Here is a 23,365-nt window from a genome sequence, read left to right as displayed (position 1 = left end):
TGAAGGAATGTAAAAGGCGCATGGGAAGAGCTTTAAAGTGTGTATGATCCTCTAGTGGACTACAAAAGATAATTTGTGTTAGAAAATATGTATCTAAATATTGCAAATATTAATATTAATATCCAATCAGAGACCATGTCTGTATGCATTTTACAGAAAAACAAGCCATAGGGAGTGGCCTCGCTTAAATTTTCTGGCATACTCTCTAATAAAGATTTAATGTCATTTCCCCCACAAAAAAACTGTGGACCTAGAGTAATATAGAGAACCCCTTGAGTGGTATTGATGTACAATAGCGACGAAATATTTTGGGGTAAATTTAGTTAATTTCATTGAATCTATTGGGTGATCATTATATAATAAACTGTCTGACTAATTAATAGTATCCAAAAGCAAAATTTCTGTTTTAGAGGCATTTTTCCCAACCGATTGAAACAAAAATTTGGCCATTGTAATCCAAAATTATACTTCAAATTTGATATATTTAAATCACTGAGTTTTTTAGATAACAAAATTTAACGAAGAACTACTATTGCAGTCACAAAAATCGCATTCCGAATTTGATATATTTAAGTCAATGCGTTTTTAAATTATTGCATTTACATGTTTCTGAAAGAATAGACGGACAGACAATCAACTCATTGTTGATTTTTGTCTGACAGGCGTTTATAGAATAAAAGTTAAATCTATTTACCGAATCTTATCTATCTAGCTCTGTTTGATTTGTAGTTATCATGTCAAATTATATTCGAAGAGCCATACAGACAAACTTCCTCTGAATGGATTTTGTTCAAAATATGATAAAAATCTACATATTTGGTGTTAAGATCATAAACCTCCTTTAACTTCAATTCTTAGCTCAAGGCATTTTTGAGTTATTTTCGTTACAGACGGACAGACTGGCATAATGCCAAAAATGTGTTTTTCGAACTCAAGGAGGTCTGAAACGTGGAGATTCGTCAAAATCTCGAGTTCGGTATGTTTGACGATTACAATACTTCCTCTATTTCTCGTATACGAGAAAGTTAGTTAAAAACTTTTCTTCCGTTCTCGGCTATGAATCTACTGATTCATTCTACCAACAGCATCGATGACGTCACAGAGTTTATCTTTAAAAAAAACGCAAGGAAAAAAAGAGTTATGTAATAGATAGGGCAAGATATCTAAATGACTGCAATTCAGCGATAAGGCGAGACAAATTTCGAAAGGGATATCCAGAGAGCTATTTGACTTGACGGAAAGCAGGAATAAAGCGGCAGAGGCAAGTATCTTATTTCGTGTCTTTTTCTTTCATGGATATTTTTGGTGATATTTTAAAAACAAACCAATCAGATTTTAAAATCATTTCTCCGCTGAGTCATAATTTCCTTTTTTTTAAATACTTATTCATATTACTAGAAATATCAAATATACAAAAAAAAAAAAAAAGAGAGAGAGAGAGAGAGAGTTTTTTCTTCTTACAATTCCAAATTGGTTTTAAAATTGAGAAAGTCAATTATTTTTTACTTACTTTTTCAGTTCTCTAATTTATAGCTTATAAATGATTTTAAAAACGATTTTCTCCTCAAAAAGAAAAAAAAAAGAAAATAAAATAATGATAGCAGCCATTTATTTCGAAATCGTTTGCATTAATGACTAGGTTTCATTTAAATGTTTAATGCATAATTTGACATTTAATTAAAAAAGTATTTTTTAACTATAAATCGTGAGAGGCATTTAAAATTATAGTCTAATCGCAGAAACTTTGTACTTATTTTTTTTCATTTTGAACATGAACATTTCTAATAGCACCAAGTCACATAACGTAATTGTTAATCGTCATCTAACATTCAATTACACGTTGTCAACAACAACTTCACATTTTTATAACTTGTGCAAAATATTCAAATGTTAGTATTATTAAAATGATGTAATGTGTTATATGTCTAATAGCATGCTATCCGATATTTTGATAAAAGGTATCAATTATTAACAACTATTATCATTCTGTTGATCAGACTGTTTTCTTATATTTTAGAAGGCTTGATTTATAGATTCAACAAAAAGAAATTAATGAGATTTAAAAAAAGTAAATTTCTTTACTATTTCACAAAAAAATGGTGGATGGGGGAAAAAATGATGGGAAAAAAACAGTCTTCAATTTTGAGCTTTAAAAATGAGAAAGAAACATGCACCTAATATTTATGTAAACAATGAAAACAGTCTTTATTAATTTGAAACAATAGAAAGAATTGCTGAAAATTATTTAGAAATTAATGAAATTTAATAAAATTCCTTTTGCTTTTAACAAATTTATTAATAAAAATTTTTAAAAGCAGCGACTGAAATTATATTTTTAAATTTTAATGTAACGCAAGAAATATTTTTCGGCGATAACATTTTCGAAACTAATAGATGAAAAGACAACTCCCAAATTTTGTTAGATTTTAATTAATTTAATTGTAATAAAAATTTGAGAAAAAAAAAGCACTGATGTGCACGTTTCTTCTTTTTAAAGTACATTTGTGCCAATTTTTGGCAACTCTAGATCAAACGGTATGCTTGATAGTAGGCCAAAGGACACGCAGACAAACATTTGATTTTATTATTATTAAAAATTTTTAAAAAATTGAGTAAGAGATTTCATAATTACTTTTTCGCATGCAAACAGAGAGTATTGCAATCATAAAATAATCAAATTCAAATTTTAATAAAGCTTTTCGTTTCAGACATCCGTGAGCCCGAAAATTTTTTGGAATCATGTCTGTTGCTCTGTCTGTGAATTTGAAACTTTAAAAAAAAAAAAAAAAAAAAAAAAAAAAAAAAATTAGTGAAATTAAGTGTTTGGCCTTAACGTAAAATTTCTAAATGTCTGTTAAATTTTGAGCGAAATTCTTTCTGAGGAATTTTGTCTGTTCTGCTATTATGTTATCCTTACTTGAGCTCAATAACTATAAAACATGAATACTTAGATAGATAATATTTGATACCCAGACTTTACATCTAAAAATGTAGGTTTGTATCAAATTTGCAATCAAATCAGTCAAAAGATTGACTGTCTTTCAGTCTGTACTTTTGCTTTGTATAACAATATAATATATTTTGCTTGTAATAACTTTCATAAGTGAATTTTGGTTCACAGTTTTAATACTTAAAGTGCAGATTCCTATAGAATTTCAAACTAATCTGTCAAAGTGTATAGCATATGTTTAAACTAAATTTATTGATTTCTATGAAATTTTAAACGAAATCCGTTCTGAAGAATAGATATCCAAATATCAATAAACACGATAGCTACAAAACGAAGAGAACTAGATGGATAAAATTTGGTTCACAAGTTTAACATCGAAAGTGAATATATCTATCAAATTCAAAATCATACTAGTCTGGAATGGACCGTCTGTCGTTTTGTGCTTTCGCATGTATGTAAAACGCAGTAACTCAAAAATGCAATTATTTAAATAAATGAAATTTGATATGTGATCTGTTGTATACATTTGCTGTTCCATGTCAAATGTTTGTTCAATTGTTCGAAAAAATAAAGACATCCAAAACACATATTCGATTTTCGGGTACTTGTGTATTAGCCGCACGGCAAGGACCATTCGCCGTAGATCTTACGTTGTATTCATGTTAAAGATCTATATTTCATACCATTACTCACCGATACCATGCGAAGCATTTACAACCTAACCTGATGTCCGAAGTTTTATGGGAATGATAATATAGTTATTAGAAAGTACTCGAGAAAGTTTCAGAGGGACCATTCATGATGATTTTTATCGATTATGCTTCTTTTTTGATAATGAATGAAATGCTACTTTAAAAGTTAGGTAACGAACGTTTTGACTTTAAATTTAAAAGACAGAGAAAAGCTTTAATATATAATATTTAGAATAACGTAGATTATTGTATTTAGAAATCAAACCAATAAACGATTAAAAAACAGTACGATTGTTTTTAAATCACTTATTGAAAATTTAGAGCCACATTATGAAGATGATATCAGCTTTCTATTTGAAATTAGTTTTCTTTTCATTTTAGGATTATTTGAGGAACTAGGTATCCCGGCAATCGCCGATAATCTTGAAAATACCCGGAAAACGACATGAATCAGCAGTAAAAAAATTTCGAAGAATTTGTACTGCCAAAATGTTAGTTATACTCACATTTATGAAATAAATAAATTTATGTACTTACAAGTTACTGGTTTACTTCACAAAAGAAACAAGGTTACAGAGGCAATTGATTTTTTTTAAGGTAAAGATTTTATTTAATAATAACTAGCCGCCTTTGGCGATCATCTGGTTCATATTAAATGTTGTATTATTGAAACTATTGACAAGAAATGTATTTAAACTTTACCGTTTCGAAATATGTTTATGCTGTTTGGCAAGATCGAAAAATATAAATATAATAGAAACTGAAATTCTTGTGAAAATAAAAGATGCCTGCTTAAAAAAAAAAAAAAAAAAAAAAAAAAGAAAGAAATGTATGCCTGGAAAAATAACCATTAGACCCTTTCTATATCAAACATAATGCTGGGAAGTAATTACATGAAAAAAATTAATTTCCGTACAGCTTTTCTTAAGTCAAATCAAAATATCATTAAAAAACGAAACTGTCTGTTTCCTGTATAATAATGTTTGTGTAGTTCAAAAATTTGCTTTAATTTTTAAAATCTGAATATGTAAAAAGAAACAGAAATAATATAATGCGGAAGCGTACTGGAACTGAGAATCTGTAACTAGAAGGCAAAGCAAAAAGCATTTGCCTGTTTTTGTTTTATGAGAAGTATCACTTTGTAGCTGTTGCTAAAAAATAATTCAACTATCAAATGAAATTAATATTATTTCATACAATGATTTGTGCTAATAGAGAAATGTAAAAATTATATAACATTGATTGAACTGCTGATTTATAAAAATCTACTTTGGAGCTAAAAAAAAATAAATGCATAAAAATATATATAATATAATTTTTTTAAAAAAATTTTTAATTTTCAATTTTTTTAGCTGTTAAAAAGTTTTTTTTGAAGTCGTACAATTTTGCGATTGAAAAAAGAAAAAAAAAAACTATCGATTTTCTAAAAGTTGAAGATTGCACAATACAGTAGTCACGTGATCATTCCAAACCAGTTTAAACCGGATTTTCGGGGGGGGGGATTGCTTTGAAAAAAAAAAAAGTTTTGGAGCTTGAACAAATGATTTTGAGATGGGAAAAAAAAAAAAAAACATCGTTTTTCTAAATATTGACACATGCAAAATCTGATAGTCACGTGATTGTTTAAAACCTGTTTGAACTGGTTTTTCATGAAAAAAAATTAAATGCCTCGAGGTGATACTACGTGATTTAAAAAAATTAATAATGTTCTCACATGAGTACCTGAAATTTGCGATAGCAGATTTCAATATATATATATATATATATATTATGAAGATTTTGAAGCAATTCAACAATCTTGATGTTGTAATCATTTTACTGATCAATCTAGATATAAAGATGTCTACTCTCTGATTTTTGGTTGAAAACAGTATTGTATCAATGCTTGAAGTGTCTTTTAATGATTTGCTGTTTCAAAACATGATCTATTGCTAGACTGTTCTTTTTGAGTTTCCTCTTCTATTAACCCTTTGACCTACGAATTTACGTAACTTCTTAATTAGATAGCATATCCTATCTGCGACATTTTTTATTATCTTAATTCTTATAATAATATAAGTAGCATTCTAGATCATGAAGCGGTTTTAAGTGTTTTTTGAATTTTAAATTACTTAATATTTTCACTTAATTGCAGATTTCAAAGTAAAAATTCAGTAATTCGATGCACGATTCGGAGTAGTCATTGTCGTCATCAAGAGTTAAAGTAATGTTTTCCAAACTTCTTTCCAGACTATAGCCGGATGATCTAATACCGACTTGAAACTTATCCAGTTGGTTTAATCTTGTGAATGCGTGCACCTTAAAAGCTAGGCGTTCGATAAATTTTGGTGAATGAATTGAGGTACTTTTTAAGGATATAAGCCTAGAATAACTATCTGAGAAATCAGACAATTCTGCCTAGGGACTCGAAGAACAAACACTCAGTGCTTTAGCAATAACAAGACTGTCGAAAGTACAAATGGAATTGACTGAATGGATTCGAGAAACAAATGATTGCATCTGAGATTAAGAAAATTACTAATAATCTTCAATTATTGAAATTCGTTGAAGGCATCGGTAGTGACTCTATGGACTTCTGAATGCAAATTTTAAAGTATTTGTTGATCTCTGCTGATGAGAAGCTTCTGTCTTGAAAAATCCTAACCTGTAAGAATTATTTCAGAAGAATTGAAGTTAATACAAGAATTTCTAGTAAGACAATAAAAGATTGAAAATTATATTTAAATACCTGCACTTTTATGGAGAATATTTCTAGTTTTCCGTTAGTACATTTATCATAAATTCTTTACAAAATATTTTAGATTTTTTATTTTTTATTTTCTCGTATTTGTAGTACAAAGTACAGTAATCGTGTAAAAAAAATGAACTAGAAATTTGGACGAATCACCCCGTTTTAGACTTTCATGAGTGGAACCGTAACAAAGACAACTAAGAGACGCGCTTTGAACTAGACGGATGAAATTTGGTATACGATCTTTGCACCAAATTTGCAGATTTCTATCAAATTTTGAGCGAAATCCGTTCAGAGGAATTCTGCCTGTCCGGTTATTCGTATATATGATATGATAACTACAGATTGAAGAGAGATAGTTAAATAAATTTTTTTACTTAGATTTAACATTGTAGACACCCATCAAATTTTGAACCAAATCTATAAAAGGAATTACCGTCTGTCGGTCTGTACTTTCAGAAATATATAGCTGAAAAACGCAACGAGTTAAATATATCAAATATGATGTGGGATTTTGTAATTACACATGTAGTTTTGAGTAATTTTTTTCAATGGGTATCTAAACACATATCTAAAACGCATCTAAAACACATATACGATTTTCGATACTTTTAACTGCATTCCAGGGACTAATCACCAAATAACTCACCAAGGATGACATTATAGATTCAGTGAAAATGCTAAGTGCACGCCAAAGTTTAATAATTCGTAACTATTGTAGGCCAATATCATACAAGACTTTCTCTGAGATAACACCTTCATTAGAGTATGCGAGAAAGTTTTGGGCAGACCACTTCCGCTGGGTTTCCTAATTTGTTCTAAAAAACAAAGATACTTTCTGCAAACATAATACAGTCAATCTACACCATCTACCATGTAAAAATTATACATGAACATAATAAAAAGCAAAGGTGAAAGTGCATGATCTTATGTTAAGCCTCTATTTGATGATGGAATTTGAATATTTCTTATAACACTTGTTATATAAAGCTGCAAATAATTGAAAATAAGGCCATCTATACAGACTTCTAAGGCCTCTTGAATAAAGATTTATGCCTGCGAAATATTTTTGTTGTGTAATTTCTGTATGAATACTGTATATAATATGCCTTTGTCGGCCAATCCGTCGAACATGAGGATGATGTGAAACATTTACCTTGGCCAGCAGTACACCGACCTCAGTACAATCGAACTTTTATGGTTTATTTTAGAGCGTTCAATCCGGAATTGATATCCCACACCGTCATCTCTCCCGGAAGTTTTACAATGCCTTCATAAAGAATATTGTAATATTTCTTTAAACTCTGTACAACACTTGTACCCGATTCCCAGGTGAATCCAAGCCTTATTAATAAAGATATTTTGTATTCGTTTGTGGTGTTTACATTATTTTTTATTGTGATTTAGGGAACTATGGATTTTATCGGACAGTCGCAGTATACTACAACATCATAGTGGGTGGTATTCTGCAAATGATGAAACCAGTGTATCTATTCTGCTCAAATTGAGGAAGATCTCTCAGAACCACGACGTCCACCTCCAATGGATTCCATTACACATAAATATTAGTGGTAATGAGGTCACTGATAGATTGGCCAAAGAGTATAGTGAAATGAAACGGCCACTGGCTCTTCGCTTACATATCAAGAACTACACTCATTTGAAAGATCTTAACTCATTTAATATGGCGTATTCCACCTGCGCACCAATCGTACACGGGAACATCCCCTGGCACTCTGCTGGAAATCGAATGTGACCGTGGTGCCCAGACTGCTTTGATTAGACTAAAAAGTGGCCACCTTAAGTGCCTTTCCTTTAAAAGTGGTAAAAAAAAAATCCATCCCACTTGTAAAAAATGCTGTGACCATAACGCTTCAACGGATCACATTCTGGGTAGCATCAGATTTTCTAAGGGAGACTTAAGATCTTATCGGCTTATTAATATAGATTTTTTTGGCAGTCAACAACTTACTGGAGCTGATCTGACATATGTCAGATCTTTTGAGGATAAGCAGCAACAACAACAACCATTATTTTGATAACCACCTGTACACATTTTAATTTGCCAGAATAGTAATTTGTTATTGATTGATTTCCTTTAATTCACATTTTTCAGTTTTACAAAATGACAAGGTGAAATTTTGATAATTTATTCCGTTTTAATAGTTTAATAACCAGAATTCCGGGTGGAAAACAAGCTAATTGTTAAAGGCGGCTAGTTTTAAAAATACAATAAAGATGGCTGAATCAGCTTAGCGCATTATCATATAATGTTGTTTCGGATTATATAAGAATTTTCTTTGGTTTTCCCTTTAGGAAAACTTTAATTACCATGTACAATAAATTATTTATTATAAATGCTAACAATATACATTTACTTTCTGCAGAAATGTCACAAGAAAATGACTCCCATGGTCTCCTGGTGATAGACACAGATTGCGGCAGCGACGATGCGATGGCCATCATGGCTGCTTTGGGCCAATGGGGGCGGAAGTCCCGCCATCTTTTGGCGATCACTTGCTGCTTCGGGAACACAACCGTCGAACATGTCTGCCAAAATGTTCTAAGAGTGTTGCACGCTTGCAGAGAAACAAATGTGAGTGACAATACGAAGGTCTATATTATTGTTCTTTTCAAGATTCCAAGACAAGCGCTTTTCGATGATTGTACATCCCTAAAGGGTGGTACGTAGAAATATGAGCAGCTATTAACCCTTGGCACTAGGGAAAGTAATTCGATGCAAAATTATTCACCTAATACAAGGGCTTGTCTATTGTTCAGAAAAATAAATATATATAATTGTTTCAAGTTGAATTTCCCCGAAAAGTTAATTTACATCTTTTTACTATTCTATAGATATTTTAAACTATCAAAATTGAAAAATAAATAAAGCGTCAAAATGAAGCACCCTCTTGAATGGTGATCATGAGCCACTTCTCGAGTGCGAAGGATTAAGTCTCCTAATTCCAAGAATAATCTGAGTTCACCTCATTGCTAAATGTAAACATCTACTTTTTTCATCTTTCCTCTTACCTCTTTTCCGTTGAAACAAACGCATCCTGAAGCATGCGCAAAAACATGGGGGGTTTTCGAATCGAGGGGAGGGAATGAAGAGTGCTTCTCATTGTGATAATTCCTCTGATTGTAATTTGTTTTGATATTCGTGAGATGTTTCTTTTGTCCTACAGTGCTCCGAATTTCGATTTTAATTCGATCGAAATGAATAACGCCGGTCTAGTCTAGTCTAGTCATATTAACGTCCCGTTTGAAGCAACACTAGGGCTATTTTGGGACGGACCTCGTAATTTTGAACCGCGGTCAGATGACGAGGACGACACCTGAGCTGGCACCCCCCTCTCCACACCACACCACATCAGCGGGAGGACGTTTGGTCAGGACGGATTTAGCGTGCAACTGACCCACTTACACGACGGTTCTTCGGTGGAATCGGGTCACGAACCTGAAACCCTCCGGTTCCGAAGCCGAGACCTTACCACCAGGCCACCGCGGCCAATGAATAACGCCGGAGCTGAGAATATATATTTTACAGCAATCACACAGAATTCAATAAACAACCAGAGAGAGCGTTCTCCTTCGACCTTTTCCCTTACTTCCACAACATGACGCATTTGATATTCAACGTCTTCTAGGTTGAAGAGAGTCAAGAACTTGTGTTAAACTTTATATCGTTGATCTAATTGGCCAAAAGTTTAATAACGATCTAAAATTTTAATATCAAGATAGATCAAGATTTGATATAAAAATATTTCATTTATCCAGAATGAATTCACAAATTTCATCGCGATTGCAGGACAGTACCTGATATACATTTTGTGCCCTTAGGGATAAAAGAAATTCTATAATTCAATGAATGCAGTGATTTTAGAATCAGAAACAGCAAATGCTCGCAAAGAAAAAGTAAATGAATTATTAAATGTTATTAGAATTTCACAAATTTCCCAAATTCTTTTTGGGTGTGAAATGATAATCATTTCATACTTTTCCAGTCAGTTTTCGACCTTCTATAAAATTCCTAGGTATTCTATAGAATGCCGGCTTCCATACATCGCTGGTAATACATACAAATCCAAGAGAAACAACGGATAACATATTCAAATTCAACGGATGACGTATTTCATACTTTTCCCAAAAATGCATATGTATTCTGTGTAAAGCAAATAATCTACATTTTTCATACTTTGTCCAAATTTGCATAAGCATTCTGTGTAAAACAAATAATCTCCTTTTGTCATACTTTGTCCAAATATGCAAAAGCATTCTGTAAAAGCAAACAATCTTCATTTTTCATACTTTACCTAAAACTTCATATGCATTCTGTATAAAGCAAATAATCTTCATTTTCCACATTTTATCTGAAAATGTATAAGCATTCTTTTTAAAACAGATGGTCCATGAATTGCTGGTAACAAACATATAATTAGAATACATACTAACTAACACAATCATTTGGACTTTGAATTAAAATATAAAGTACTTATTCTGTTTTCAGATTCCGGTATACAGCGGCAGTTCTGGTCCCATCTTGAAGCACCCAGATACTCCAGAGATTGTCCACGGCTCAGATGGTTTTGGCGATTGTGCACACCTCTTCTCCACGGGACAGAGGCGTTTGGAAGAACTGCCAGCACCAGCAGCCCTAGTGGAATTGTCCCGCATCCACGGCCCTTTCACATTGGCCGCTCTGGGGCCTCTGACTAATGTAGCCCTAGCTCACAGACTCGACCCAGGCTTCACTGCACGACTTGAAAGAATCGTCTTTCTGGGGGGAAATTACAAAGGCAAGTTTATTACTTAGGTCCGTCGTTTCTGAACTGCGTCAACTGAAAGTGCATGGTTAAATCATTCCAAAACATACAATTTTTCAGTCCATGTATTTTCTGGTAATATTAGCAGTAAAACCATGCTTACTTCAATTCAGCTTCTCGATGAAAGCCTTGTTAGAAAGCACTACAGCACAATTTCATGCAACTTAATTTCTCCCTCACTATGCACATTTACTGACCGACCAGAGCCCTTTCCAAATAGAGTGGAGCGATAGAAATTTAGAAGATTGAATATCCAGCCTCCTGTGCTACGTCAAGCCAAGGCTGACCGGTTTCTACATGTGCGCTTGGTTTTTGCGAAGCTTAAACAGATTTGCGTGGCGTGCTCATGAATGCACAGCTTTAAAATTATACGCGAATTCCTTTTATTGATCATTTCACTGTTATGTATTTTGAATTTGACAGTTCCGCACTGTTTATTGATGGTAACTGCTATGTGTTTTGCATCTAAGTATAATTAACCAGCTGAAAATATATTTTAAAGAAATATATATATATATATATATATATATATATATATATATATATATATATATATATATATATATATATATATATATATATATATATATATATAATTTTAATCCTCAAAACCCACATTATCATTTTTAGAAAGAAAAAAAAAATAGATTTACTCAAATATTATCAGAGTAGATCATGTTTAAAAGTATTCATTTCGTTCAAATTAATTTAGCCATTTTATTCAAATTAATTAATTCGTCCCTTATTTCTTTGTATTCAAATCATGCCGCCTTCTGAGTAAGTAAATGTGATATCAGTTCTGTGATAATGTCTACTGATAGTAAAAAGTCGATTGCTTAAGTGATGTTAAATGCATCATTGAGTTAGAGAAATGAGTGATCATCATATGACGATTACACACACACACACACACACACATACACACGCAATAATGTATATAATGATATTTTAAACTCTTAATTTCAATTTAATTAATTTCCAAGATTTTATCTTAATTTAGCCCATAGTAACTTCGTTCTAAAATATTCTCTTATTTCGTGATCCAATTTCCATTTTCTCTACTTAATTAATTCAAGATAAAAAATTAATTAATAATTAATTAATTCAAATATAAAATTGCTGAATCGGCTAAACCCCGACACATTCACACGCTCCGCGTGAAAGGGTAAAAAATGTCCAGTAAGCACATTCTTTTTAAAAGATCCCTGTGTTTCCTTACATGTGATTGACATGCGTCAGAAATCCCTATTAGAATCCTATTAATATATTAGCACTATGGAGAAATATTTCCCCTATCAAAATCTCAGGTTATATAAGACGAGGGACAATTTATTTCTCTTTTTTTCTACTTCTGCTTTGTGCCGTGATGTGGCGGACGTTGCCTTGTCCGCGCCTTCTTGTAAATAATCATGCCAGCCACTCGGAATAGAATAAAACGAAATTAAAACTAAAAAGTATCTTCACTGGCTTCAAACTGCATTCTGCTTCACATAAAATAATACTACATATTAAAGAGTAATCTTTGGAACGAGCTGTGGAGGCGTAATGCAACGACGATGTCTCACCCGGATTTAGTTTTATTTTTTCTGGTGGATACTAAAACTCATGATATATATATATATATATATGTTGATGCCCATGTCATGCCCTGTTGATGCCCATGATAGTATTAATGATAGCATTTTTTACACAGCAGTACCGAGCTGCGTTTGGCGGGGAATTGCGCTGATATTGGTTCTATTCTTAATCCATTTTGTTTAGTTTATTATTTATTTATTAATGAATTAATATTTGAAAAAACTGCATTAATATCAAGTGTCATCCACTACAAGTTCAAAAAAAATTGTATTTGAACTTCAGAAGATGAATAAAAGGTATTTTATTAATGATTGAAAATTTGAACAGGATATATAAATATGTATAGGGGAACTAATAGTAGGAATAGAATGAAGTTTGCTGTCACTAATTTTAAGTTATCATTTGAGATTATTTTTGTTTCGCAATATAAATTTTATTGCTGAAAGTTAGAATTTTAAACCGAAGTCCATCACACGAAGTGCATTGGTTAATCGGATCATATAACATATTTTGAAATAAGTAAACGGAATTTTTTCTCATAGTCTTTATGTGGAAGTGTGTCCAATTGTACAATTAGAGTTAAAATCGGATGATTGTAATTAAGAATCTAAATTCAAATGGATGAATAAGTTTTTTCCCCTGATATTTAACGTTTTCTACTGTTCTAATGCTTACAGTCCATACTCACCAGCAACCCATGGGTTTTATTTTTTAATATGAACAATTCTATTCAAGATCACAAATACCATTCCCAAAACAACATCGTACCCTCAAGTGATAAAAGAAATTTTTGAAATAATTTTAGATGTTACAGGGACCATTGGAATAATTTCTTCAGCCATGGATTTCCGTTTTATTCATAACATTAAAATATAAGGATGGATCAAATCTAAACGAGATTTTTTTTAAAGATTTCTTCTTAAATATTACTAGTTAAAATGACCAAAAAAAAATCCATAACTTATTAACCAAGCTTATATCCCTTGATCATAAATCTGATCTACAAACAAGATGTCAGATTGTTGTTTCATAAAGTTTCTGTATTTCTCTTGAGTTAAAGTAGCTGTGTGGAATCTTGCATTGTCTGGAGAAGAGCCTTGTGGATCAAAATGGAATTTCTTTTGGATCGATATGCTGCTTCAACTTCCCCAGAAGTTTACAGTATTATACTATATCTGTTATCAATTGATTATTTAAAGTCAAGGATTGGTGGATTTTCTCTCTCTAATTCAACTCTTTCGAGAGCAACTTTATTATTAGTCCCATTTTCAACTGCTTTGCCACAATTTTAAAATATCTTTTGTAATTCACATTCTTGAGACTTCATTAGAGTGTTATTATCTAATTGGGGACTCCTTTCGGGGAAAATGCATTCATTAGAAATTCAATAATCTTTCATTGTCCAAACTCCACAAACTACTCTGTATTCCCTCAACCCTTATCGTGGCAGGATTCTTTTTTTGAAGAAAATAAAATAAAAAATGTATATAGGTACCTTATTTTATATTTTATATATTTTTTAATATTTTATATTTTATATATTTTTTAATATTTTATATTTTATATATAATTTTATTTTATAGCGGTAGTATATTTTTATAAAGTTGTATGTATGGAATACTATACAAAATAAACATAAGAGTTAATATGCTTGCCAATATATAACACATGAGGAATAAAACAATGCCAAACATTTATTTAAACTTTAAACAAGTTATCATGGTTGCTATAGCAACATATATTGAAATCGTCTGTTGTTATTAAGAAAATCTCGTTTAAAACATACATGTTTGGAAAAGAAGAAATTTGCGATTCCTCAATTCATTTTATGCTCTTATATAGAATAATCGGGACAATTTTTTATAAAAATCGAGTGTAATCACACCTTTAAGCTATTAATGATCTGTGTAGTTGGAAAGGCACAAATCTAGAGAATTAATTATTTCTCTCCTGTTTCAGGTGTCGGCAACACAACCGAATGCGCCGAATTCAATTTCTACTGCGATCCTGAGGCTGCCCACATCGTGTTATCAGAAGCCCAGTGCCCTGTACAGATGGTGCCTTGGGAGACGACCCTGGAATATGGAATAGATTGGGTGAGATCCTTTGCTTGTTGTTTGCTTCCGAGATAGCCGAGACAAGGCTGAAGTGAAAGCTGAATATTTCTGTCATGGAAATGTGTCCTCAATCTACGACAGTTCGAATTGAAAATACATAAAATATTACGAAGGACCGCATCACTATTGAATGGGGACACACGTATTACTTCGTTTTTTAACCTGTTAATTGGGTATGACGAAATATTTCAATGCAGAAGGAGTTGAATGTAGGTTTATTACCCAGTTAACAGGTTAAGAATATGGAGATATAGCATAAACTAAAGTTCGTGTTCTTCAATTTCGTATGAAAATTTTTTATTTGGTTATTTAAAGTTCAAATGAAAAAATTACTATCAATAATTTACTGTTATAAACAGTATTAAGTGGTGTAAAAGTAAAAATTATTACGGAACTCCCTCCACAAGTCAACAGGCTCGCCTATATGGGGTATATGGTGTAATACGCTCAACAACAGACCTCAATAACAAATAACGATGTTTATTAACACGAAGATACGTATACGCACACGATAAAACACAGCGGAGGACGTACACAAGCTATATACAGCAGCACACTCAGAACAATCGGTAACTAACAACAACTAGAGCATACAAAACGATCTGACAAAATTCAGCAGGAGAAGGAGAACTACGTTGCTATTCTCCATGGTCTCTCCAAACACCTGCTATTCTCCATTGTCTCCTTTCTTTAGCTGTATCCAATTACCGACTTACTACTATACGACTGGCTACTCCTCACACGATGCTGTTTCTATAATAAACTCAAGGATTCAGTACACACTTGAATTCAGCAATCGCTTGAGCTCCACTCCAGCTTGCGCTTCGCTGGACTGATCCAACTATTCGCCGTTGACTCGCTATACGACTCTATACTACTAGATGACTGTCTTCAGCTTGGATTAAGGCCGCTTAAAACTATCGGAGCAGAGGAAAGAAGTTTCTCGAACAATCGAGCATATATCACTCCTACTGGTTCTATCGCCAAATGTTCGCTATGCCCTGGGTCAGTGATCCGGTATCCGATCAGCATCCTACAGAGCTAGTCGTAAAACGGTCTTTCCTACGATGGAACTAACCGAGCTGAAAAGCCTCATTACAGATTCGTAACAATACATAGCTTTCCTATGGCAATCAATTTTAATCGTGATTTATAATAAATTTTGTTTATCATAGCTCGAAGATGGAAAAAGAATTGTTGATTACGTTTTTAGATAAATATAAAAGAAATTTCCGTTATGTCATGTTTAAATGGTAAGTATTACTGAAACGCAGTCTCAATAATAGAATAATTTTTCAATATTACTTACCTTACTTCCATCATTTAAGTGATGAGCATCAGTAATTATGCCATAAACTCTCGATTGTTGGAGGGAGGATTATTCTTTATCTACTGTGATCAAAATTCTGAAAAATTATCGTTTGGAAACAGAGATATTTTAAAACAAAAAAGCCAAAACAAGCAGTTGCCTGATTTATTTCTTTTATTTGAGAAAAAAATAAATTATAAAAGTTTTGTATTGTGCATAAAAATAGCTCCAACGTATTTTCCCGTTTCTTATCTGTTATTTTCGGATTACCCACGAAATTATTTTTCTATTGTCCGTTGCTATAGCATCACATACCTTCGGGAATAAATATATTATAATTTTTACTGTAACGTTCCATTACGCATATCTTCCCCTCCAATACATGGCATTTTTCAGGCATTCATTTTATTCTGCAGTGGGAATGTCAAATAAATGGACTGCAAATTTCTGGTTTTTCAAAATATTCCCTGTTAATTTTTTCACTGTTTATGAATGTTTCTGCTCTGTTCCACACAATTTATTAAAGAAGATTCTAAAAACAATATTTCCAAATCCTGTTATCTCTCGTCTATTTCATTCTGAAAATGGCTTTGCAAAAGGCAAATTGTTTCCCTATGCATTTATCTCAACAGTCGTCGTACAACAAAGGAGCATGTAATGGCATATCTACATCAGAAAATTAGCAAGACAGACAAAACATAGTTCTTATTCGCATTTGTCTCAACAGTCGTCGTACAACAAAGGAGCATGTAATGGCATATCTACATCAGAAAATTAGCAAGACAGACAAAACATAGTTCTTATTCGCATTTGTCTCAACAGTCGTCGTACGACAAAGGAACATGTAATGGCATATCTACATCAGAAAATTAGCAAGACAGACGAAACAAATTCTTATTCGCATTTGTCTCAATAGCCTTACAACAGAAGAGCATGTAGTGGCGAACCCACATTAGAAAATTAGCAAGACAGACAAAACATAGTTCTTATTAGCATTTGTCTCAACAGTCTTCGTACAACAGAGGAGCATGTAATGGCGCACCCGCATCAGAAAATTAGCAAGACAGACGAAACATAGTTCTTATTCGCATTTGCCTCTACAGTCGTTGTACAACAATGGAGCATGTAATGGCGTATTCGCATAAGAAAATTAATACGACACACGAAACCTAGTTCTTATTCGCATTTGTCTCAACAGTCGTCGTACAACAAAGGAGCATGTAACGGCATATCTACATCAGAAAATTAGCAAGACAGACAAAACATAGTTCTTATTCGCATTTGTCTCAACAGTCGTCGTACGACAAAGGAACATGTAATGGCATATCTAAATCAGAAAATTAGCAAGACAGACGAAACAAATTCTTATTCGCATTTGTCTCAATAGCCGTACAACAGAAGAGCATGTAGTGGCGTACCTACATTAGAAAATTAGCACGGCAGACGAAACATAGTTCTTATTAGCATTTGTCTCAACAGTCTTCGTACAACAGAGGAGCATGTAATGGCGCACCCGCATCAGAAAATTAGCAAGACAGACGAAACATAGTTCTTATTCGCATTTGCCTCTACAGTCGTTGTACAACAATGGAGCATGTAATGGCGTATTCGCATAAGAAAATTAATACGACACACGAAACCTAGTTCTTATTCGCATTTGTCTCAACAGTCGTCGTACAACAAAGGAGCATGTAATGGCGTATCCACATCAGAAAATTAGCACGACAATGGAAAATATTTAATTGAAAAACATTACAGGTATTAAAATATCCGTAGTGATTGTGTGCTTTTTGTTTTGTCACTCGTGACAATATTTTTTTGAAGAGAAATCAACCGTAATACGCATGATCAGAATTAAATTTTCCTATTGTAAGCAAAAGAGATGAAAAAAAAAAATTAATACTGAACTTTTTTTCAAGTATGTGTTAAATATTAACACGTTGATTGCCCTATTACTCATATTTAGATGGCAGCAAATATTCGCATTCAAAGTAGGATTTGATACGAGTAGAACACGCCAATATTTAGTTTATATCTCCACGTTTCTTCTCGTTGTTCACACTATGAATCGCTTATGATTCATGCCTACTATCTAATTACATATTCTGTTCTCTACTTCAATTAAGAGATATCAAAAGTAAACATCTTATTAGATAGTGGTCCGAATCATAGACACAAATCACGGCAACGAATGTATTTTGCAATGGAACTTAAAACAATACATTCAATTCGTAGTCATGTGACAGGTATCAAATGTGCACTACCCCTCTATTTTTATAATCGATTTTGAATTTTACAACGAGAAAAGAATGTGAAATAAGGCAGTAGTACCATGACGTTTGACAGATGATTGTGATGTCTCCTAAAAAGATTGTTTTACAGTAGACTTAATTAGAGATGCATAATCCACGATTTTTTGAATAACAAATAATTTTGCTATTGTTATTTTTAAATATTTGTTCCAAATATCTGTTATTTCAATCATATTATTAATTAAAAATTATTATTTAATATTAAATATAAAATTATTATTTAATATTAAATATAAAATTTATTCATTGTAATTAATACTTAATTTACTAATTTAAGTAACGTGTGATTGAATTAATTTATCTATTTGAGTTTACTTCTTAAATTTGATTTTTTTTCAAAACTCTTTATTTAATTTTTGTATTGGAGCAAACCATTTTCTGAAAAATTGGAATTAAATATAAATGTCATTTCTTTAAATTGTTTACTTTAGTTCTATATTCTACCAATAGATGGCACCAGCAGTAAATGGAATATATGCAAAGTCAAATCACAAGCAATTAAGAACGATTTGTAGGGAACAGTGCATCAACACATACGAATACCAGTAAGACCGGTTACTCTCATGAAGTGGAAGTGCGACTTCACACTTTCCAGTGAAGTCACCGCTCCGATAAATTTCAGTGATATGCAATTCAGTGATACGATGATTCCAATAACTGGTCCGTTCACTTTTCAATCCGTTCACAGATTTCTCCTTTTATGTTATGTTCGAGAGCTTCCATTGGACAGATCGTATCGATTGTTACTTTCCAGCGAAGTCACCGCTCCGGTAAATTTCAGTGATATCGTATCGATTGTTACTTTCTATCGTGATCCAAAACCTGTAATCGAAATATCACCAGTAAGATCGTATCAAGAATTTGAATCACACCCCTCTTTGAAAAGTATTGATCACTTGTATTTGTGACTTTTTGATATTGGTTACGTAATAACCGCTCGTAAAATATTCGTCATCCCTAGACTTAATATCTAGGGATAGACTTAATATCTATGAAAGCACCAGTTCCGCCTTTCCTACAGCAAGGCATTTTCAGAAAAGCAAATGACCGGGGGGGGGGAGGACAGAAAAATCACTGCCTGCGATCACAATGACCTAGATATAACTCAGACAGTAGGCTTTATATGACATAACACTTTGTGTAATTTGGTATATTTTATAATATTTAATATAGTAAATAGTTTTGCTAACTAAATGCAGAGTTTTAATGAACTTGTAGTAATCCGGTGCTTTTGTCAATCCTACAGTTCTCTTGTCTGATATTTGATGCATGACTGTATTTGTAAATGATACCGACCAGCGTTAAGAGTTGTTTCAAATGGCACCCTCGGCAGTTGGACTAATATCCGGCATTACGATATTCATCGCAAAATAGTGTTGTGAATCTGTAATATTGTTTTTCTATGCAATTAATTTCATGGCAGGGAAGAAAGTTTTACAAGTACATTGTAATGCTTGCTGAATGGATACCAAGTTAATGACTCATAGTCACGGCGACAAACGCAGCCATCATTTGGAGACTTTAAGATAAAAATGCAGGTTCCCGAACATTCAAGAATTTTAGCGATACCTCCGTTAGGACTCGAATTTCGAAGTTTCTTCTCAAAACTTCGTGCCGTATCACGGGAGCTGTAAAAACCAACCAGTCAATTGTTGAGTCGAGAATATAATAGAATTTTCTCTTTAGACTATTATTCTTCAGCAAGTTCTGTCTGAGCGTTTTTTGCAGCTGTTAAATAACAATTTGCTACTTGTGTACTGTTCGCTTTTGCAAGAGCTGTTTTGTTATCTATGTTTCATGTAGATTAGCTCTGATACTGAGTCGAACATTTCAACGAACGTCCACCGGACGGATTTTTCCGTAACAATGAATAACATTTGCATAATTTTAAAAATACCATTGATCTAACTTAACATTAATCTATAACTAAATAGCGAGAGCTTTCTCCCCGAAACTTTTTCGCATGCTTTCTAATAAAGATATTATCCCCTATCCCATTCCTTAAAAAATTATGGCCCTTGGTAAGGAATGCGTATGACAGTTAAGCAATATTAAAATTTGGCATGAATTTAGCATTTTTACAGAATCTGTTGTCTAATCCTTGGCGAGTGTTTTTTTTTCTCCGATTGATCCCTGACATGCGGTTAATAGTATACAGAAACCGAATTTGTCTTTTAGATGCGTTTTCACTAACTGATTGAAACCAAAATTTAACAAAGACCTATTATTGCAGTCAAAAAAATTATATACCAAATTTGATATGTTTAAATCATTACGTTTTTGAGTTATCGCGACAGAAAATACAGGCCAACAGTCATTCAGCTTCTTCTTGGATTTGGCTTAAAATTTGATAGGTGTCTATACTATAGGTGTTAAATCTGTGTACTAAATTTTATCCATGTTTTTTTTTTCCTTGTAAATGCCGTGTTAATTTAAATTCGAGCAGCTGAACAGTTAGGCTTACCACGAATAGATTTTGCTTAAAATATGATGCAAATATACAAATTTGGTGTAAAGATCCTATGCCAAATTTTATCCATCTACCTCAAAGCATTTTTTAATTATCTTTATCACAGACAAGTATATTTCAAAAATGTGATTTCGAATTCAGGGAGGTCTAAAACGTAAATTTGTCAAAATTTCAAGTCCGTTTTTTTTTTTTTTTTTTTTTTTTTTTGACGATTGCAATATTTTGTCTATACTTCACATCGTGATTTGTTGCAATTTTTGTAGGAGGAGTTTAACGCCTTGCTGGAAACACCTACCGACAGAGCCCGCCTCCTTAAAGGGGCCACAAACATTGTCAAGGAAATCTGCGTGAGGGACGGATACGGTCAATTCCTGGACTGTGATCTGCTAGCAGTGGCTGTGGCACTGCGTCCTGAATGTGTGACGGGCAGTCGGCGCACCTGTGCATCCGTCGAGTGTTCTGGGACACTGACAAGAGGGATGGTGGTTTGTCAAAAACCCCGTCCGTCAAGGAGTCAAATCGATATCGTCGAAAAGTTGGACGAGAAAATCCTAAATCGTCTGCGGAATGAAATGGTGCAGCAAAATTAAGTGCTAAGTGCTAAGTCCTTGCGAAAGTATGTGCTGTGTTGCTTATAGATGGTATTAATATTATTTTTTGTATGTAATCACGATAGAAAAATTGTTTATAAATTGTTTTGTAACCAAGTGACTGTTCAGTTTCCTGTACTACATAATTAGAAGACGCAATCTCTTTTGAGGATATTTTACTTAACACCGTGACGTACGAACTCACTGAACTTCCTAATTAGATGGCACATCCTATTTGGGACAATTGCAATAATAATGTAAGGGCATTCAAGATAATGACGCTTTTTTTAAGGATGTGCCATTCTCAATTATTTAATACTTTTTTAAATTGAATTTTAAATTACTTAATACTTTCACTTAATTGAAGATCAAAAAATAAAAATTAAGTAATTTGATGCGTAAGTCAGACTCGTCACTAGAAGCGAAGGGGTTGACTAAGAAAATTTGTAAGATGTCAATTGCAGGCAATTTTTACAAAAAAAAATTACAAGTCTACGATTGAAATTATTTTATTTATAATTATAGAAATGCCATACCAACGTGATGATTTTTTTCCATCAGAAAGATGTAGAGATTATGAAATTGTTTGAAAACAGTGGCATAGACGGAAAAGACACTGCAGGTTTTGATTAAAAATAAATTTAAATTGGATGCCAGATTAATAAATGATAACATGTCAAACACTTAGAACTTAGGAACATTAAACTTCATAAATCCAATGGATCTGCAAAACGAATAATGGAAAAGGATGCTATTTTCCATCAACAGAGATTGAGGATAAAATTGATAAGAGCTCCGAACTTTTAACTTAGATTGGAAAATACTCATTTGAAGATTTAACATGATAGTATCCCAGCTATACAAACGCTAATAACTTAATTTGAATATCATTGTTAAAAAAAATAAACTAACAGGAATGTCTGAAGATACGCAAGACCCATCACGATTTCAGTGACTTAGAAGTAAGATTTCAACTTCTGGACCAAAGGCTTTTAAATCTGAAATCCGATTCCACTAAAGATTGTCGTATATGCAAGTCTAGTGTAAGCTAAATCCGACGCCGTGGGCTAACTGTGCTTCCGTCAGTGCGGTTCAGAAGTTTGGAGAGGGAAATTCCAGAGGAGGTTCGCAATATTGGCAACATAGGATCTTTTGATGGTCATATGCGAGTGATTTTCTCTAAGAGTTCTAAGGACAGGTACGGCCACCTTTCATAGATCTGATTACGATTATATCACAGAGTCTATATTCGCTGGCGCATGCAACTTGGCTGTTCGCACCTGGGTCATTGACTCCAGCTTTTCCGTGTACTTATTGCAAACCTATGAGAACCCTAAGGCTCTTTTTAATGGGTAAGGTGTCTGACATCATACGTGGGAAATTGTTTTAATTGCAGTGCTGATGTGATTATTTATTATACCAGTGTTTCCTGCTGGATTTTTAATGTTATTGAACATATTTTTAATTCTTTGAGGATTAGCTAATTTATGATGAGCTACAGTATGTCTGCTGTCTCTATCCTGTTTTGTGAGACCAGTTTTGCAGCCGTCCCACTTAATAGTGAGGTATAGCTCATAGCTGGTTAATAATGGGCAGCAAGAGTTTGGACTTTCTTCTCAATATAGGATATAATGTTGTTTTCCAAACCTTAACTTTGCTTTTAATTATTCGTTTCAATAAGATCTTTGTAAATCACCATTTGGTCTTAGGTATTTTGTTTTAGTGCTTCAAGGTATATTTCACCTTTTCGAAAAGTAGACAGGTTGGCACTTGTCAATGTTCACCTCAAT

At 32.8% G+C, this 23,365-nt stretch overlaps 1 protein-coding gene across 3 annotated transcripts; it reads left to right on the top strand.

The window, feature by feature from the left end:
- The first annotated feature begins 952 nt into the window (after positions 1 to 952).
- On the top strand, positions 953 to 21,692 carry LOC129972566 (nucleoside hydrolase-like). 3 transcript variants are annotated; one of them, XM_056086748.1, is made up of 5 exons: positions 953 to 1,261; positions 8,761 to 8,969; positions 10,884 to 11,172; positions 14,737 to 14,873; positions 21,249 to 21,692. In XM_056086748.1, exons 2-5 carry the CDS (start codon positions 8,763 to 8,765, stop codon positions 21,573 to 21,575), a joined length of 960 nt encoding a protein of 319 aa, XP_055942723.1. In that variant the 5' UTR covers positions 953 to 1,261; positions 8,761 to 8,762; the 3' UTR covers positions 21,576 to 21,692. The 3 variants fall into 3 exon arrangements, with proteins under 3 accessions (XP_055942723.1, XP_055942725.1, XP_055942724.1); XM_056086750.1 differs by lacking the exon at positions 953 to 1,261 and adding an exon at positions 4,048 to 4,133; XM_056086749.1 differs by lacking the exon at positions 953 to 1,261 and adding an exon at positions 4,101 to 4,239.
- Positions 21,693 to 23,365: the final 1,673 nt, after the last annotated feature.

This window comes from Argiope bruennichi, chromosome 6 (assembly GCF_947563725.1).
Source record: "Argiope bruennichi chromosome 6, qqArgBrue1.1, whole genome shotgun sequence".
Taxonomy (NCBI): Eukaryota; Metazoa; Arthropoda; class Arachnida; order Araneae; family Araneidae; genus Argiope; species Argiope bruennichi.
This window is presented reverse-complemented; position numbering and strand designations above follow the sequence as displayed.

Excerpts from the sequence above, each read along its gene's own strand:
- LOC129972566 (XM_056086748.1), top strand. The coding sequence starts at position 8,763 with ATGTCACAAGAAAATGACTCCCATGGTCTCCTGGTGATAGACACAGAT. Across the intron at positions 11,173-14,736 it reads TCTGGGGGGAAATTACAAAG|GTGTCGGCAACACAACCGAA; the intron begins GCAAGTTTATTA and ends CTCCTGTTTCAG. Across the intron at positions 14,874-21,248 it reads TGGAATATGGAATAGATTGG|GAGGAGTTTAACGCCTTGCT; the intron begins GTGAGATCCTTT and ends CAATTTTTGTAG.